Source organism: Carcharodon carcharias, chromosome 32 (assembly GCF_017639515.1).
Source record: "Carcharodon carcharias isolate sCarCar2 chromosome 32, sCarCar2.pri, whole genome shotgun sequence".
NCBI lineage: Eukaryota > Metazoa > Chordata > Chondrichthyes > Lamniformes > Lamnidae > Carcharodon > Carcharodon carcharias.
This window is the reverse complement of record NC_054498.1, coordinates 18,168,567-18,188,462: the sequence shown is the minus strand read 5'-3', so window position 1 is coordinate 18,188,462 and position 19,896 is coordinate 18,168,567. Positions and strand designations below refer to the sequence as shown.

General features: G+C 43.4%; 1 protein-coding gene across 3 annotated transcripts in view; it reads left to right on the top strand.

The window, feature by feature from the left end:
• LOC121271977 (RNA-binding protein with multiple splicing 2) overlaps nucleotides 1-19,896 on the top strand; it is a 98,909-nt gene that overhangs the window by 47,935 nt on the left and 31,078 nt on the right. For 2 of the 3 annotated variants that reach the window (XM_041178243.1, XM_041178244.1), the window contains exons 4-6: nucleotides 11,652-11,714; nucleotides 18,083-18,233; nucleotides 18,454-18,561. In XM_041178243.1, the coding sequence (XP_041034177.1) occupies nucleotides 11,652-11,714; nucleotides 18,083-18,233; nucleotides 18,454-18,561 (322 nt within the window). The remainder of the gene's footprint in view (nucleotides 1-11,651; nucleotides 11,715-18,082; nucleotides 18,234-18,453; nucleotides 18,562-19,896) is intronic. The other variant, XM_041178245.1, reaches the window with a different exon arrangement.

The window sequence follows — 19,896 nt, the reverse complement described above, 5'->3', positions numbered from 1 at the left end:
AACCATGGTAGTTGTTAAATGTGATGGCACTTGTCATCCAACCCGACGATTGGCTGCCCTACCCCAACCTTTCCTTATTCTGCCTGCCTATGCCCAGGATGGGTGTAGTGATATAGAAAACCCATAACAAAAACAAAAATACCTGGAAAAACTCAGCAGGTCTGGCAGCATCTGTGGAGAGGAACACAGTTAACATTTCGAGTCCGAATGACCCTTCAACAGAACTTAGTAAAAATAGAACAGAGGTGAAATATAAGCTGGTTTAAGGGGTGGGGTGGGACAAGTAGAGCTGGATAGAGGGCCAGTGATAGGTGGAGATAACCAAAAGATGTCATAGAATGTCATAGAAAACCCATGCTGTGGCACAATGCTAGCTCACTGGCAGAGAAGCGAAGGGCTGAAGTCAAGGAAGGCCTAAGCTCAAGTTGGCTCCTCCGAGTACTGGGTCAAATTGTAGGATAGTAGTTTATTTCTTTGCACTCAACAGGTATCTCCCCCTACCTTTTCCACCCAGCTGCATAACCTTTGCTAGGGGTCCATTATCTTTGAGGAAAAAATACTTGTACTAAAATTCTGGATTGGCAAGCTATCCGAAGCAGTTTTAACGAACCCTCGGCTTCTTAGCTTTGAGCTGAATGTTGGAAATTAAAAACAATAAAACCATGACAATTCTACTACAAACTGAAATCCCCTTCACTTCAAGATAGACTTGAAATTTTGGGAGACCACTTGATTTTCTATGCACGGGAACTAAGTCAACCTGGTGGTTTTGGGTGAATAGACTCGAGCCGTTTAGTCTATGATGGTGATGTTGTACCAGTCATGTTTCTATTTGAAACAATTGGGTTTGGCCAGATGCCTGCTGCAGTGCGTTTTGCCTGTCAGTTCAGTCACCAGTTCACAATGAAAAACAAAATCCTGGGGAAAAACTCAGCAGGTCTGACAGCATCTGTGGAGAGAAAAGCGGTGAACGTTTTGAGTCCGTATGACTTGTCAGAGCTGAAGAAGGGTCATACGGACTGGAAACATCAATTCTGCTTTACTCTCCTCAGATGTTGTCAGACCTGCTGAGTTTTTTCCCCCAGCATTTTCGGTTTCTCTTTCAGATTTCCAGCGTCCGCAGTATTTTGCTTCTCAGTTCACAATGCCTGTCTATATGTCATACCCCAGTTTTGTAATGAGTAGTGCTTTGAATGATCAGTAATTACAATTAATGAAAACTGGATCTTCACTGTGGTTTCATGATTTTAAAACTCATCAGCTTTTCCATCAGTGGTTCTTTTGAGTGCTGGATCCTAGCTGTACTTCTAGATGTTATTACGACTTCTGCTTTAAGCTATGTTAAATTTTGAATATAGACAATGAACTGGGGTGAGGAAAACCAGCCATATAAAAATTCACCTTGGGTCAATAACAAATAAATAAAAGCATCCCATCAACATCCTGAGGGTTACCACTGACCAGAAACAGAACTGGACCAGCCATATAAATACTGTGGCTATAAGAGCAGGTCAGAGGCTGGGAATTCTGCAGAGAGTATCTCACCACCTGACTCCCCAAAGCGTGTCCACCATCTACAAGGCACACACGTCAGGAATATGATGGAATACTCTGGAAGAATGCACTTCCAGCAATAATTAAGCTTGGTGCCATCCAAGGCAAAACAGTCTGCCTGATTGGCACCCCATCTCACCACATTTCATTATAGGGTGCCAATCTCAAAAATTCACTGCCTCTGCCACTGACACACAGTGGCAGCAGTGTGCCATCTAGAAGATGCATAGTGACTCACCAAGGCTCCTTCAACAACACCTTCTAAACCCGCAACCTCTACTGTCGAGAAGGACTAGGTCAGCAGGTGCATGGGAGCTCCACCACCTACAAGTTCCCCTCCAAGCTGCGCACCTATCTGACTTGGAAATATATTACTGTTCCATCACTGCTGTTGGGTCAAAATCCTGGACTCCCTCCTTAACAGCACTGTACCTGAAGCAGTTCTAGAAGGTGGCTCACCACCACCTTCTCAGGGGCAATTGGGGGATGGACAATAAATGTTGGCCCAGCCAGCAACACCCACATCCATGCACGACTCAATAAAAACAAGTTGATCTCCAACCCAAAAACAGAATTACCTGGAAAAACTCAGCAGGTCTGGCAGCATCGGCGGAGAAGAAAAGAGTCGACGTTTCGAGTCCTCATGACCCTTCAACGGAACTAGGTGAATCCAAGGAGGGGGGTGAAATATGTTATTGGGCAGGCAATAGATTCCAGTCCAGATCACATTCACCCTGCATGTGCAGCCATCGTACAACCTGGCAACTCCTTCCAGAGGCTTGTCTTTCTGGTGAAACTAAGAACCACTTAACATTCCTCCTGTAGTTACTGATCTGGCAGGACTGCATCTGAAATGAAATGCATGTGGGCTCTTAACCTTTCAATATAGTTGTGATGGTAGGTTCAACTGTTCAGTTTTTTAATAAATCTATTAGTTGTGATTTTGGTGTATTCTGCAGCAAGGGGAGCAATGTATGTTAGAGCAAGCTTAACACATTTCTAGTGACTGAGTGAAAATTCAGCTGGCAGTAAGCCAAAAATTCCTCCTCTATCTCGTAAGGGTTCTGAGAGGTTTTTGTCCCTAGTTAACAGGGTGAATGTAACTTTTAGGAATCCTGAATCCTGTATTTTGATTTGAAATTGAGCTATATTTTAGGTAAACACAGCATCGTGTCAGTGCCTTGATGCTAACACTGTGGTGGAAAATTCCGCTTTCCTGATCTTAAAGCTTGCTTTAATTTTTTTTCTGTCTCGATCACTCATTTCAACCTAGTCTATTGTGCCAAGTGATTTGCTTTTTATGATGACTAGGAAAATGCTGGAAATACTTCCAAGGCAGGAGCATCTATAGAGTTAAACTTTTCAGTTTGGTGAATTCCTGTCCGAACGCACTGACACAACTTCAACCGAAACATTAATTCTGTTTATCTCTGCAGGTGCTGCCTAACCTGGGTTTTCTGTACATTTCCAGCATTTTGTGCTTTTTCATTGTGTCCCTGGAATTAACAGGAGTTTCTGAATTAATTCCCTCAGCAAGATAACACTGGCTCAGCGTTTGTGGACTCTACTCTCTGTAACAATGATCTGTATCTGGGTGGCCCATTAATTTTTTTTTTTTGAATGGGGAAACTTAATTCCCAGCTACCGCAGAGCATTAAGGATCCCTTTTTTATATAATAACGTAACATAAAAACCATAAATGCTTGAAATCGTTCAAGTCGGGAAGTGGACCTGGAGATAGAAACGGTCAGTGTTTCAGGTTGGTGGAACGGTTCTGACGGGTCATCGACCTGTTTGCTAACTCTGTCCTTTTCTCCACAGATGCTGCTAGGCCTGCTGAGGGTTTCCAGCATTTTGCTTATTTTAGATTTCCATGGTATTTTGCTTTAGTACTGTGGGCCACCTCTTTGTATTCTTGCATGGCACCTGTACATAGGCTTGCAACCCTCAGGGAACTCATTTCAAGGACGCTGCTTAAAAACCTTGCGATTTTTTTCTCTCTCTCTCTCTCTCTCTCTCTCTCTCTCTCTCTCTCTCTCTCTCTCCTGGGGCCTGTTCAAGTTACAACTATATTGGAAGGGTGGTGAAAGGTTGTCCCTTGCCTGATTGGATAATTCACTTCCCCTTTCCCGTTGGTACAGGAAGGTGGGGGTGCCACAATTGATGCGTCAGGTAAGCAGGGGTGGGCGCATGGGTTGATAGTGCGATCACACATGATAGAACCCATTCCAATCAAATTTGGCAACTCTACCTGTGCCTGCTGGCTGACGGATGGTGAAGGGAAAATCGAAGCAGCCTCCTGCCCTGAGGAGGGGTGGGGGGTGGGGGTGGTGGAGAGAAGAGTGCTGGTTCAAGAGGAAAGGAAGATTAAAATGGAAGAAATTGCAGAGCACTAATGCCCTACATGTTGTATAAATGGATAGCCCTGAATTGTTAACCCTGGGTTTTATTTGCTAAAGATCGATTGTGGTCTCTCCAAGCATCTTTTCTACATGAAATAAACTGACTGCAGTTAACACTGGTGCAATGAGCAGACCAGTGCACCATTTCATCAGGTTACATATTGACCCACCCTTTGAAAACCTACCAAAATTGACACACTTGTGTATTCTTGGCTGCTTCAATTAGGCGCATTCAAATGGTTGCGATCAACTGTAAATGGGTTGTTGACTTTGAACACATTATCTCAACTAATCAGGATTGCTGCTAAATGAAATGTTTCATGAAGTTGTTAGTTGAAAAATGTCTGATTCACATAAAAGGCCTGTGACACCCAGGGGGGTGGTGGGGGGGGTGCTTGATAGTGGAACTCTGAAACACTCAACTGGAGACTAGGTCAAGTGAATATTTCAAAACATAGGTTGTTGGAAATTGGGATTCAGATCACAATCTAATTGAATGGTCATGTAGGCTGAGTGGCCTTTATCCTTCTATGGGATTTTTTTTTCTAAATAAATGAATAAAAACCCTTTTCGCTTCATGTGGTTAAGATGAATCTGCTCAACTTTGATCAATTCCCAAATAATTGACACTTAAATGACAGATCGCTTGAGAATTCCCAAATCTTCCAATTGTTCCGACTCTGATCGGACAAAAATAAACCACCCACTTTCCTTCGGGCCAATCTTCCAATGGAGGATCCTATAAAACTCAACTCAGGGAGCCTTGGAGGGAGTAGCAGAGAGAATCTGTGCAGAAGTCATGTTCCTTTTCGCAGCACTAGTTGCCATATTCTACTAAGACTTTATGTCCCAAAATGTTGGTGATTGTATTGAGTGCATATGTAGGGAGGGGGGTGGGGGAGAGAAAGAGTGGGAAAATTGGGTTAGGAACGTTTGTAGCGGGGGGGCAGGGGGAGATGGTGGGGAGTTGGGTGGTGGGGGCTTGTCAGTTGGTAGTCGGGGGAGTCAAGGGAGAAGGGGAATGGTATAGTTACCTAGGAGTTGGACTAGGATTCTTCTAACATTTCCTAGGCAATTATTCGGGTAAGTCAGAAGTGTCTGACTTTTTTTGGGGAAGTTCTTGGAGAGCAGGGAGTTGTCCATCGCAAGTTCAAACTTCCCAGGCAATTTCCATTGAGTCATTGCGTTGGGACTTCCCAAGGTCCAGTGGGACATCTTTGGTGGGGGGTGGGGGGGAAAACACGTCTATCCTCCAACAAGCTGGAGGCTGGAAGATCTGGGCCATGCTTTTATGCTGAGCACCATTGGAACTAAAGTCCAGCATTTACATATTAACATAGTAAATGGTTTGGTTTGCCTGGATTCAGAGTGACGAATATGTAGCTGAACAGTATGGTCTCATCAATAAGAGTAATAAAAATCTGCACACTCAAAGCACAGGAAAAACCAACAATGTCACTCAGCAATCTCACCACAATTAATGGTGCAATTATTGTGAAGTCTTTGAATATCTTAGTTTACTAATTCTGTAACGAATGTTTCAAGTTGCCCATTGGAGGATTTAAGGGTTCTTGTTGCATTTTGACCAGCTGTCAAACAGCCGTGGGATTTATGAGTAACTTTAGTTGCGTTTCCATGTTGCAGAAGACAATTAAAGCATCTCAGTTGCTAAAATATTACAAACCAGGATTTAAAGACATGTTGGCTAGTAGAAAATGACTGTGAAAAGCATTTGGGCAGATGTGTTTGAGTTTTGGCAGAGCTTTTGGTGATTGATTTTACAACATTGTGGACCACATTGTAGGTGGAGGGAGTGCTTCTGAAGTAGAACATGTAATAGTGCCAATGGGTAGGCAGTCACTAATCTAATTCATGCATAAAAGATGGAACAAGCTCAGGGAATGATAAGCCAATTAGCTTCCATTTGGGGCAGGAAAGATAATTGTTTTTCTATTACACCTTTTTAAGGATTCTAAACTGGAAAATATAGCCTGCATAAAATCCAGAAGGAGTTTGTTTGAACAATCTTAAGTGACTTTCTTTGAAGTTACAGTAAAAGTAATACAGTCCTTGAAGGTACCTCAAGCTTGTGACTGAAGTTAGGATAAGTCTAGAGCCAGGGAACACAGTCTCAGAATAAGCAGCAGGCCGTTTAGGATCAGATGAGGAGGAATTTCTTCACTGACTGGTGAATCTTAGTCCTTTGAGCCTGCTCCACTATTCAATGAGATCATGGCTGATCTTTTACTTCAACACCATTTTGCTGCACTACCTCTGCATCCCCTGATGTTTTTAATATGTAAAAAATCTATCTATCTCAGCCTTGAACATACTCGATGATCGAGCCTCCACAGACCCCTGGGGCAGAGAATTCGAAAGATTCACCACTGTCTGAAGAAATTCCTCCTCATCTTGGTTCTAAATAGCTTGCCCCATTTTCTAAGACTCTGTTCCCTGGTTCTAGACTCACTCGGCAAGAGAAACATCCTTCCTGCATCTACCCTGTTGAGCTCTTAAGAATTTTGTATGTTTTGAATGAGATCACCCCTCGTTCTTCTAAACTCCAGAGAATAAAGGCCCAGTCTATTTAATCTTTCCTCATAGGACAATCCTTCCTTCGCAAGAATTTGATTTAGCAAACTTCATTGCACTCCCTCTATGACAAGTATATCTTTCCTTAGTTAAGGAGACCAAAACTGTACACAATACTCCTGGTGTGGTCTCACCAAGACTCTATACAATTGCAGGAAGACATCATTGCTCCTGTACTCAAATCATCTTGTAATAAAGGCCAACACACCATTTGCTGCCTTAGTTGCTTGCTTCACCTGCATGTTAGCTTTCAGTAACTCAAGTCCCTTTGAAATTCAACACTTGCCAGTGTGTCTCCATTTAAGAAACCCTGCTTGTCCTACCAAAGTGGATAACCTTGGATATCTCCATTTGTGTATTCCTTCTGTCAAATGTTTGCCCATTTGCTTAGCCTCCTCAAATCCCCTGAGGCATTTTTGCTGCATCCTCGCAACTCACTTCCTGCTAGTTTGTGCCTTAACTTGGAAATATTATGTTTAACCCATATATCCAGATAATTGATGTGGATTGTGAATAGCTTGGACCCAAGCACTGATCCTTGTGGTACCCCACTAGTTACAGTCTGCTAACTTAAAATGGACCATTTACTCCTGTTTTTTGTGTTTTAAAATTCATTCATGGGATATGGGCTTCGCTGGCTGGGCCAGCATTTATTGCCCACCCCTAGTTGCCCTTGAGGTGATAGTGGTGGTGTAGGTACACCCACAGTGCTGTTAGGGAGGGAGTTCCAGGATTTTGACCCAGTAACAGTGAAGAAACGGTGATATATTTCCAAGTCAGGATGGTGTGTGACTTGGAGGGGCACTTCCAGGTGGTGGTGTTCCCATGTGTCTGCTGCCCTTGTCCTTCTAGGTGGTAGCGGTTGTGCATTTGGAAGGTGCTGTTGAAGGAGCCTTGGTGAATTCCTGCAGTGCATCTTGAAGATGGTACACGCTGCTGCTACTATGCATCAGTGTGGAGTGAGTGAATGTTTGCGGGTGTGGTGCTAATCAAGTGGGCTGCTTTGTCCTGGACAGTGTCAGGCTTCTTGTGTTGTTGGAGCTGCACTCATCCAGGCATGGGGGGAGTATTCCATTACACTCCTGACTTGTGCCTTGGTAGGTGGACAGGCTTGGAAAACTCAGGAGGTATTACTTGTCGCAGGATTCCTAGCTTCTAACCTGCTGTTGTAGCCACAGTATTCAAATAGTTAGTCCAGTTCTGTTTGTGGTCAATGGTAACCCCCCAGGATGTTGATTTTGGGCGATTCAGTGATGGTAATGTCAAGGGGCGATGGTTGGATTCTCTCTTGGAGATGGCCGTCTATTCACCAGTTCTCAATCCATTCCAGTATACTAACCCCAACCCCATGTGCTCTAGTTTTGTTATTAACCTCTTGGTAGGGGCCTTATCAAAAGCTTTGAGAATCTAAATAGATCACATCCACCAGTTCCTCCTTATCTATTCTGCTAGGTGCATCCTCAAAACTCCCAACAGACTTGTTAAACATCATTTCCTTTTCATAAACCCATGTTGACTTTGCCCAAATCTACAATTTCTAAGTGTCCTGTTATCACATCCTTTACTATGGACTCTAGCATTTTCCTTACTAGTGACATTGGGCTAGCAGGTCTGTAGTTCCCCGTTTTTTTTTCCCCCTCCCTCATTTATTAAATAGTGGGGTTACACTTACCACCTCCCAATCTGCTGGAACCATTCCAGAGGCTATAGAATTTTGTAAGATGACCATCTAGCATCCTGATTTTGATATTGTGCTGTTGCTTCTTTACCCCTCAGTCAGAATCCTAAAAGTCCCCCCTTTAATCACACCACTGTTTTTGCTGGCCTACATTATCTCCGGTCCTATAACCTTCAGACCGCTACTCCTCCAATTCTCGCCTCCTGCACATCGCTGATTTTATTTTTAAACTTGCTTTCGATTGCCTGGGCCCAAAACCGGCCTACATGTTGTTACTATCCTGTTGGATTTACTTCCAGATGGATTAGTTGGAACAAGGCTGTAAAGTTCATAATGGGCCTTCCATCCAGATTCGGATTGGACTGCGGTACAATATCTGTTCTGCAGGTCCTAAATTAGATTTCTGCTCCCAAATACAGGTTCTTGCATAACAAAAAGAATTTGACCTAAATGCAAGTCCCCCGGGTCGTCTCTAAGCACTATGCAAATTAATTACTCCCTCTGCCACTGACGCACAGCGGCAGCAGTGTGTACCATCCACAAGATGCACTGCAGAAATTCACCAAGGCTCCTTCAACAGCACCTTCCAAACCTACGACCGCTACCATCTAGAAGGACAAGGGCAGCAGATAGATGGGAACACTGCCACCTGAAAGTTCCCCTCCAAGTCACTCACCATCCTGACTTGGAAATATGTCACCGTTCCTTCACTGTTGCTGGGTCAAAATCCTGGAACTCCCTCCCTAACAGCACTGGGTGTACCTACACCACAGGGATTGCAGCAGTTCGAGAAGGCAGCTCATCATCACCTTCTCAAGGGCAATAAATGCTGGCCCAGCCAGTGAAGCCCACATCCCGTGAATGAATAATAATAAAAAAAGCAAGTACAGCCATTTGTGTAAGCAAAAATAACAGCTCATCAAGAATATTTTTATGGGGAAATGAGGAAGGCTGACTGACCAGAGCAGGGTGAAATCCTGCCAATCGCGTTGTGAATTGTCTGTCGTCAATTAGAACCTTTTTAATTGAAGAGAACTCACTATTCTATATTGCACTGAAGTGTGAACCTAATTTGAAAGACCAGTCAGTAGTTTGATTATTGTGAGCTACGCATGCTTTCAACTGAATTGACTGAGGGATCTCAAATTCAACTGAAGCTCTTAGTCTGCAAAGTAAGACTTTGGTTCTGGAACTGCAGTTGAGCTAAAATGCCAAATGCAAGACCACAGTGTTCAAAGTACAGAAAATGAGTTTGTTTGGCTTGCAACAGCTGGACTTGGGAGCTGTCAGCTTGAAATGGTGTCTTGAGGAATGAGTTGCTGCCGATGGTGCAAACAGCAGACAGATGAGATGAATTCACTTTGACACATCGTTTTCCAAGCCATGAGTTTTATAGGCTGTGAAATAAAAGCCACATGACTAAGGTATGGTTTTGGGTATTCTTTTCATTAAGGATAGGAAAGCAAAACATGGACTTGATCAAAACTGAAATGCAGACCTGCACGGACTGTTGGATAATTCGACGTTTGAGCAAGGCTGCACTTCAGTAATCTTGGCCTTGAATCTCCCAACGATGAGCCATCTACAAATCGTTTTGCAAAATGCCATTTAGGTGTAAAACAGTGGGATCGCAGGACAAGATTTTTGGGGGTCGTTAGCTCAAAGGCCACAATGGTGACCATGGAATGGAGACTCTGGCCAGGAAAGTCCTTGGATCGAGGCCCCATGATGCACGTGTTGTTTCTCACCCTGCCCATCGCTACCAACTCTGTTCATTGGGAGGCACAGGCAGCCTCAGTGTCAGCCTGCAGCATGTCTTTTTTGCCTCTCGATGCATGACAGGGTCACATCAATGTTGCAACATGATGCTCTTGTCTCTCATTAGGCCCAGTGGATAAGGTAAAATTTCTACAATAGTTTAAATTTAGAAACTGTTTTTCTTGTATGTTTAACTTTAATTATTAAAGGTTACTATCCTGCTGTTTTGTGTTTATTTGGCACTGGCCAACCACTGCCCTGCCCCCCACTTTACTCAACTCTGGAACCACTCACCCCAAATTTTCACTGTGGGGTCACACCCACTCGAGCATTAAAATGGGATCACACCAGGGGAAGCATTGGTGTAAAATCATCTTCATTCCTCTTAAAATATGCTTAATGCAACAATGTCTTGCTTTGAGAATGGAGCTATTACCTTGGTGAGTCGTATTTCACTTTTACAAAATCCAATTTTGTTTGTTTGTCTGATATTGGTGCTAGTGAATGGCTCCTGAGCAAAGCAGTGTTTGGACTTTACTGGAAGAACATTAGACCTTGAAGTGGAATTAGTCTCTGATTCAATGTCTCTGTCTGGATTTTCTGTTCTGGAAGGTGTTATAAAATTAGTTAACTCGAGTGATCCTAAGCATACATTGGCTTATTCTGTTTTCTTCACTTCCCAAGCCCATGCAGATGGACAGAATATTCTATAGATGGGATGTAATGTTTTCACATTGATCTTGTTAAATAGAGAATGGACATGATCTAGGAAGTGCTATAATTTGCAAATCCTTGGCCTGATTTGAGGTGTGCGCTGGAGTTGATCCACTAGCTTTTTGCAGTGTAATTGCTTGGATGATACTGACTGTGGATAGGGGCACTAGGTAATGTGTGCTCTCCTGTTGCTCTGACTGTCCTGTAACTCACGAGAAGCTACGCCTGGTAGGATTGTATCCGAGCTGGTGTACCCGGCAGTCCCAACTCCTAATTGTGTGCAACAAAGGCCGAAAATACTCTGCAGGTCCGACAATATCTGTGAAGATGGAAACAGTTGACCCTTTGAGTCAAATGAATTTTCAGATGTTCAGGGCACCAACCTGAAATGCTAACTCTGTTTGTTTCTCTCTCTCTCTCTCTCTCTCTCTCTGCACAAATGCTGTCGAACCCTGCTGAGGTGTTTCCAGCATTTTCTGTCCTTATTTCAGATTTCCAGGATCCGCAGTATTTATTTTGCTTGTCTCCATTGTCTCAATTTCCCTGCACGCTATAGACTGTGTGCGAGCAGGAAGGGGAAGTGGGGATTGTACAATCACCCTTCATTTCCTAAAACAGCATAAAGTGCACGTTTTTAACTTTTTTGATTAAATATGCATCTTTTTGAAAGTTGTGGGGGATTTCTGACTTCGGTGACTGACAATTATATTAATGGCAACTGCAGGCTTGAATTGTCCCCAGCACATTTTAGACCGCTTGACCCTGATTATATTGCACAGAATATAAAGCGAGTGGATGATTGTGATTTCTATTTTCTGGAAGTTGGAACCCATGTTAACGTTATTATTTGCCTTAAACTAAGGGGCATATAATTTAGCACTTTTTTTTAAAAAAAAAAGTTAACATTTAAATATCCAGCACTTAGTTACCTGACCATTCTGTTTTTTTTCCAGCCGGTTGGTTTTGTTACATTTGATAGTCGAGCTGGAGCAGAAGCAGCAAAGAATGCATTAAATGTAAGTACTAAGTAATATGAAGACCTGTCTTAATGTATCCATTGAGTAATCTAGCAGAAAGTCACTGTATAACTATCCCTTTCCAATTCTGGTAAAACCTCTGAGCTGGAAACCAAACTGTCCCTCTTCTCAAAAGAGGTAGTGTTGCTATTTCTCTAAAGAGTGATAATTCAATGTTGAGTTTGCTTCAATATTCACTTGTTCCTCCTTTCTTCCCATCCTCAGTTTTCATGGAGTCGGACCCAGTGTCTTGACAACCTCCTAGTTCCAATGGAACCTTGATTTTAAAAGCTTTGCAAAGCTCCGAGCCGGTTGTTGCGTTAATTTTCCATTGCCCTCTTCCCATGCCCGTTTTAAGAATACCTAACCTATTTGGCTGAATTACACAGGGTGCTGTGCCTCCCCCCGCCCCCACCGCCACTCCACACAACCCCAACGGTTAGTTGGGGGGGCAGGGGTGCCCACCCAGGGGAAGAATGGCTGCCCTGTGGTCGCCAGTTGGTCATTCGTAGGCTGGACGTGAGGTTTCTGACCCTTAACAAGAAGTCCTGCTTCAGTGCTGCCAGCCAGTGCCAACACCACCAGTTGAAGTGGTGGCCACTGCCAGTGTTGCACCCGGGTGATGATGTGAGCTGCGATGGATTGTAACTTAAGCATTTTGGGAGTCAGCTCGGGGGGGGAAGGGGGAGGAAGAGATAGGGGACAGGGTTGAGGTCTTGAGGGGGAGGACAACCTTGGTGGGGCTGCACCTTTTTTTTTTGGGTGGGGGAGGGCGTGACCTTCTGATGAGCCTAAGAGGCCCATTAAGTGGGGACCCCCACCCCCCCAACCCCCGCCCCTGCCCACCACCAACCTGAGCAGGGAAGGCTTCCTGGCTGGCTGCTCGGCATGGGCCCCTCCTGATGCTGGTGAAGTGCCACCAGTGGCTGGATTGGCCCACTGCCAGGCAGGTTGCCTGATGCCAGCCCTGCCACTGGTATGATTGCCGTACGGGAAGGTGGCAGAAGGACAGGCCGCCTGCTGGATTTAACATGCTCTACTTTGAAACCTGCCAGGGGCAGTGTTAAATCCAGCCCAGGGTTAAGTGTGCTCCCATCTTGAATGGGAAACATTCATTGTGTTGGAGCTGCCTAAATGTTTAACAGGAAATGGATAGTGATCTGCCTGTTTTTGAATGTGCCCACCATCTCTTTCCCTTTTCTCTGTCCTCCCTATCCCTCGACCATAGAGCCCGTATAAGGGCATTCTCAATTGATCCCAGTACGAAGCGTGTGGTATCAAATCAGCCAATGCTCCAAGTCTTTAAATGAGCTTTTCATAATGCAGGGTGCCCAGCGCCAATTTAATTAACATCACCCTGAGCTTTGGTGGGGCCGCGAGAGGATCTTGCAGGTGTTAGAACAGATAACCATGTTCAGACCCTGCTTGCATTTTTCTTTGACTAATGCTGACATATTGGCAGTGTAAGTTGACAAATGACTTCCTTCAGGCCCTCCTGATCGCTTGCCAGGTCCAGTATGGCTAATGGATTACGATGCAGATTATAGCTTTAACTGTTGCTGAATTTGCCTACATTAAGCTCAATTCCCCATGAAAGATATGCAACACTGTTGTGGCTGCCTTTTTGAAATTGGGGACTTGCCCAACATGCTCGAAATACCTAATTGGTATGAAGACCTTCCAATGGTAGAATGATACAGTGCAGAAGGAAACCATCTGGCCTACTATGCCTGTGATGACTCTTTGGATAAGTCTTCCAAACAGTCTCACTCCATTTTTTTTTTTATCCCAAATGCCAGCAAGTATCTATCCAATTTCCTCTAACAATGTTATTGGGTCTGCTTCCCACCCTATAGGCTGCGTAGGCCAGATCGTAACTTGCTGCATAAATCTTTTTCCCTGTTTGGTCACCTCTGGACCATTTTTAAAAAAAAAATCTGTATTTTCTGTTCATTCATGGGATGTGGGGTGTCAGCATTTATTACCCATCCCTAGCTGCCCTCTTGTTGCTGTGGGTCTGGAGTCACATGTAGGCCAGACCAGGACAGTAGATTTCCTTCCCTAAAGGACATTAGTGAACCAGATAGGGTTTTTACAACAACCAACAATGGTTTCGTGGTCATCATTAGACTTTTAATTCCAGATTGTTATTGAATTCAAATTCCACCATCTGCTGTGGTGGAATTCGAACCTAAGGTCCCCAGAACTTTACCCTGAGTCTCTGGACTACTAGTCCAGTGACAATACCACTGCGCCATTGCCTCCCCAATCTGTATTGCCTGAGTTCCAACCCTCCTTCCGCTGGAAGCAGCTTCCCCTTATTCAATACATCAAAGTTCTCCCCAGCTTTGATCAGCTATCAAATCTACCATTTTAATGTTTGAAGGAGAACAATCCCTGCTTCTATATTTTCTCCACCTAATGGGAGCTCTCCATCCCTGACACTGTATGGTAAATGTCTGTACCTTCTCTAAGGCCTAAACATCCTTCCTGAAATGTGATGCCCAAAATTGTCTGCAACACCCCATCTGAGACCTAACAGGAGTTTTATAACCATGTAAGGTCAGGTTTTTTTTTTTTTTTTTGAAAGCTTTGGTTAGCGTATTCTCCAGCAAGGGTTCTTAATCTTCCTTATGTCTTTTAAATTTTTCATTGCTTCCTTCCTTTTACTCGCTTATGTTCTAGCTTGCCCTTCTGATCTGAATCATGAGGCATGCACAAATCACTTGAGTGCTAACACGTTTACTGTTCCTGCGCTGCAAAAAAAAAGACACAGCACCATCTGCGCAATTTGTTTTTTTGGTCCAGTGGCTTCTGAGTGCTGTTCAAGCCAATTCGTGGACAAGGCCCTTAGAAATGGGATAGTAATAGCCGTTTGCAAGTACAGAACTTGAGTATTGCTGAAAAAGAGACTTTTTTGGTCGAAGCTTTTCATCTTGCACTCATCAGGACAACTTGCACGAAAATTGTGAATTGTCCTGATGAGTGCAAGACTAAAAGCTTCAACAACAAAAGTCTCTTTTCCAACAATTCTCAAATGGATAGTGTTGGCTTTCTCTCTTGGTGGCCAGTTAGACTTCCTGCCATCTTGCAGGTTGGAATGAGCAAGGGCAAAATTCCCTTTGCACCTGATTTCTGATTCCATTACTGGAGGCTTAACTATTGGGCATGTCCAATTTTGTCTGCTCCCTCTGAAACACCTTGGCACATTTTTTTGTTATATTAATGGTGCTTTATAAATGTAAATTGCTAACTGAATTACTGAAACTCTTGATGGATCATGTCCTAATGCCCACCTGGGTTATACCGTGATAGATTGTTCATAAACATCCAAGTGCAGAGTACTCTAGCCTCTGGAAGATCCTGACTGTAATTGACCCTGAATATTGCTGGTCTCTAGCCTCTAACTTTGCCACCAGGCAACTGCTGCTAATACTATCCACGGAGAATAAACCTGAATGTACTACCAGCAATCAAAAGTCTGGTGGAGGCTTGCCCTGTTAATGTCTGCTTGTACGATATGAGGCTGAACGTTTTTTAAAAGATTTTGGTATTGTTAAATGTAATGAATCTTATTTTGGGAAGCCACTTAAGAGGCTTATGGCCTAGATAGTCATCCAATACAGACAGTTTCTTTGAGTTTTCAAGAGCACCTGGTTGAAACCATGAACCTGGAATGGACTCATTCCCGGCTTTGTGTTTAAACCAGGCTGGTTTTCAATGGTGTCGCTTTGAAATAATATTTACATTGTTTGCCTACTTGAGTTTGTGACTACTAGTTCCCTTGAATAGTCATGGTAATTGGGAGACATGTTGGCCAGTTTGGAGAGAAATGCAAGCTAATCAGTTTTATTGTCACATTGTTGTATAATTCCCCTGCTGGAGGATTTGGCGGTATTTCAGGTGGGGGATGATTCCTGACACCTGCATTTCAGCCCCTTACACCCCCTCTGCTGGATCACCGCCAGCCTAAATGTAATTGGGTGGCACCTTTTCTACTAAGGATGGAACCAGGTCTGTACTGCTTCGTCACCAATTTAGACATGGTGAGCTTCAAGCCTCTACTGCAGCAGATCATCTGTTTGCTTCATGATTCAGAACCATTTTAGTTTTGTCAAGTGTTTAGGCTCTGACTTTTTTTTAAAAAAATGCAGCTTCCCTCAGTGCTGGAAGCCTAGTGTTCCTAAAAATTTTTGTTTTAGAGTCTGCAGTCTTTCCTTGGGAATCTTTGTTGCTGTCAAGATTAAAGTTGGGGGCTCTTGCGAAAGAACCAGATACCATGTAAATATAGTAGCTCTGACACTCTGAACAAGTGCTCCACTTTGCCAGCTGTTTTGCCAAGTGGAAAATTCATTGAAGCAACATTGCTACTTCTATGCCCTGGAAGATTGGCACAGTAAAGCTGTACATTCTAGGTACAATAATTCAGTATTGTTTTTCCTTTCATGTCTTTGCATCTTCCTAGTAACCTTTTTGAGATCTGTACACATTCCCATTTTTGTTGCCTTGCCATTGGCAGCTGTACTGTTGTCTGTCACCGCCCCCAAGCTATAACATTTCTTCCTTCAACCTCCACTGCTCTACCTCTTGAGATGCCCTTTTAAAATCTACCTCTTTGACCAAGTTTTTAGTCACCTGGCCTAATCTCCTTATGACTCTGTGTGAAACATTGGTTTAATGCTTCTGTGTAATGGCCAAACATCTCGAAGCACATGTTAAAGATGCTATGTAAATAGTTGTGGTAGTCCTCGTCAAAGATATTCTACTGACAACAGGAGATTCTCTACCTCAATTGTTGAATCTAGAGTTGGACCTTAAAATGGATCTCCCTGTCCTTGGCCTATACTTTTGTAGGCCATCAACCATTGAATTCTAATGCAAAGTGGAAATTTGTAATGCCACGCCACTGATTTACAAATCTTTGAATCAGTGTTACAATATGATCCTTTTGGAGGGATTACCTGTTTGTTTACAGTGCATCTAGAAATTAGTCAGACAGGCCTTTGGCTAATGTAGAATTACCTTGACCCTATCAAGCTGCTAATCTAACTCCTCCATTTTCATTTTGGACAATCTGTTGCATTTTGCATGCTACTCTTGAATTCAGCCTTTGTTTTAATTTTGTGCAGACATTCCATTCTATAGTAAATTGGTAACTAATGTGCATCTTTCTGACCTGCATGCAAGTTGGTCATGTAGTTAAAGGTTGCTCTAGCTGCCTTCTACCTACTCTCTGTGCATCATCATTTGAATTCCAACTAATACTTAAAACAGCCGTGCTTTCCTCTTACTAACCCCTTCACAGGTCAAATTCAGCACGCATCCCTGAGAACTGTCCTGGCTGTATATTTTCCCTCCCAAGTCGTGCTACCTTTTTTCTCATGTTCGAGTGCGGCATGTTAATAAAAATGTCTGTGCACTTTGCTCCAATTGTGACTCTTGAATTCAAGTATACTCTTGTTTTGGCTGATCCTGTGAGACCCTGCCAAGTGATCTTCTCATGTCTCCACCCACTTTCCAACTTGGATTGAGTTCCTAGCGTCAAAATGAACCAACAACAGTTTGGTGTCAGCATCCATAGAATTGTGTCCAAGCCACTCCCCGCCTCCATCTAGACAAGGCAGTTGTTTGACGTCCATCATGTCCTGTGGACACCTGCAATTCCAGGTGGAGAAACTGATCCATCATCAGACTGTTCAATTGTAAGATAATGGCTTGATTGCAATTTCAGAATTTTGTCTGAAATTACTACGTCCATTTCTCGGCCGATTCATGATCACCCCCAGCTTGTTTGAAACAGAATGTTGATTTTTAAAAGCTTTGCTGAAGTTGTGGGCAAGAACCATTTTTGAGTGCCGTCCCCATATGGAAATGATAGGGGAAAAACCAGCCTAGGTGTGAAGAGTTTGCTAGGTTTGCTTTGCAGAACTCTGCCTTTTGCAGAAATGGGGTGGGATCTCTCCCTATCAAGAATTGGCAAAACTGAATTTCACATCACTTGCTGGGGGTTCTCACCAACTCTTGAAGCTGGTTTGGCTTTGCAGCGATTGCAATGTGTAACTTGCCTAAAGCACCTAACTGGACAATCTGTGTACTCCATCCAAGTTGCTTCAGTGGCTTTAGAACATGTTGCCTGAAATGCTATAGCTCTTCGAGGGAAAGATTGTTCCTCAGTAAGATTTTGCAAGTTGCTTTTGTAGTTAAGTCTTTCAGTGTCTTTGAGTGGTAAACGTCTAATTTTATAACCTGAGTTTTGAGTCCTAGCATTTAAATTCCCATAAGACTAAACTCTGCCTACACTTCTTTGGACGCCATTTAGAAAGTTAATGGTGTTGATAACTGAGTTGCTGCCCTTATTCCCTCCTTAGGGCATTCGATTTGATCCAGAAAACCCTCAAACTCTCCGGTTGGAATTTGCAAAGGCAAACACAAAGATGGCTAAAAGCAAACTGATGGCAACACCCAACCCCACGAATATGCACCCGGCCTTGGGGGCACACTTCATTGCACGGGACCCCTGTAAGTATCCACTCTGGAGTTTAAACTTCATGCCATGATCTAATCTGTGTTTAAATACTTGTGTCAAGCAATCCAATAATGAGGCCATATACCATGATGGCTGCCTTAGCAAGAGTTGCAGAGAGCAGCTTGTGTGACATTTAATCTGAGTAATGCATTGCATCGATATTGGTATCACAGTAGGAAATTAAGGAGCATTCATCTTTTTTTCCACCCTTAGGTCCCCACTGCTGCCTCCCACCACCATGCTTCCTCCAGCCGTTAGGATGGGATGCTGATCACGGATTTCTCCAAGGCCAGTCAGTACCACCCCACATGTGGCTGAGAGGTGCGCTTCTGTTGTGGTGGACTGGTGCTCTTTTAAACTTCTTCTCAAGCCCCTCCTGCCCAACCCCCACTCTTTTCCCCCCAACCCAGCCAACCCCCAACCATATCCCCAAGATGGCACACTTCCAACCACAGTGTGCCGTCTAGAGGAATAGCCAAAGTGGTGAAACGTGTTCAGCAGTCAGATGACCTTCTCTGCCAGTCCTTGAATGGAAGCCTCCACCATTTTATTACTAGGCTTCTCATTTTTTTTTTTTTGAGAGTATATCCCCATTTATTCCATGTAGCTTCTAGCAATGCAAATCTCCATGCTTGGTTGTCTGAGAATGGTTCTTGGAATGTCTATTCTAATTGAAGCATCAATTTTACAATCTGCAGTGTGGGAACAGCCAACAATTGCATGCAATAGTTGTAATGGTTTTCCCCCAGCCTCTATCGGAAAGCACTGCCTCTTGTTGGATACACTACTTCAGTTGTCAGCTAGTCCCCTCATACCTTGTCCCAGTTGCTACTGAGTCCAAACAAAGATGATGACTTAAATGTGGGGAGTCACAAGTTCATGCTAAGTGTCCCTCCAGCCAAGGTTTTCCAAAGCATTTGCGACAAGAACCTTGCTTTTACTGCCTTCTCCAACAGGGAAGACACTTAACTCTGCAGGATAAGACTTGAATCTAGGACCTCTTGGCATAAAGATTTTTGCTAATTTTGAAATGACCTTGTACTTCCAGAAACTTTCTTTTTGAGTTAAGCAGCAAAGAATAAGTGGAAGAATTCAAAAAAGTTTTAATCAACCCTAAGATTAACCTTGCACAATTTTTTTTTTTGTTGCCAGTGTTAAGGTATGTGGGCAATAAGAGAAAATTCTCCCCACAGACTGCGGATTCCCATTTGTAATTAGTCTCCAAATGCCCAGTTTTTGATATTAATTCTTGCGTGTGACCAGAATGAAATAATTGTCTCTCCTGAACTAACAGTCTGGATTTTACAAATGGCAGGAGGAGAAAGAGGTCAGACAGAAATGTTCCTACCCCTTTCTATAACTAGATCACTTTGAGATACCAAGTTGAGAATTAAATATACTCGTTTGCTTTGTTTACTGCCTTGACTTTCCTTTATTTATCCTGGTATAATTGTGTTTTGGATTTTTGGAGGAGCAGTAATCTGTTCAGTCCCGAGTTTCTCCTGCCATTCTGTTAGATCATGGCTGATCTATGCCTCAATTCTCAACCCATCCATTTACAGGTCACTATATCGATTGACTGGCACGCTGTAGGAAGTTGGTGAACACATCGGTTACTATTCTTAATATGATGCTCTAACTTTAGTTCCTCAATGC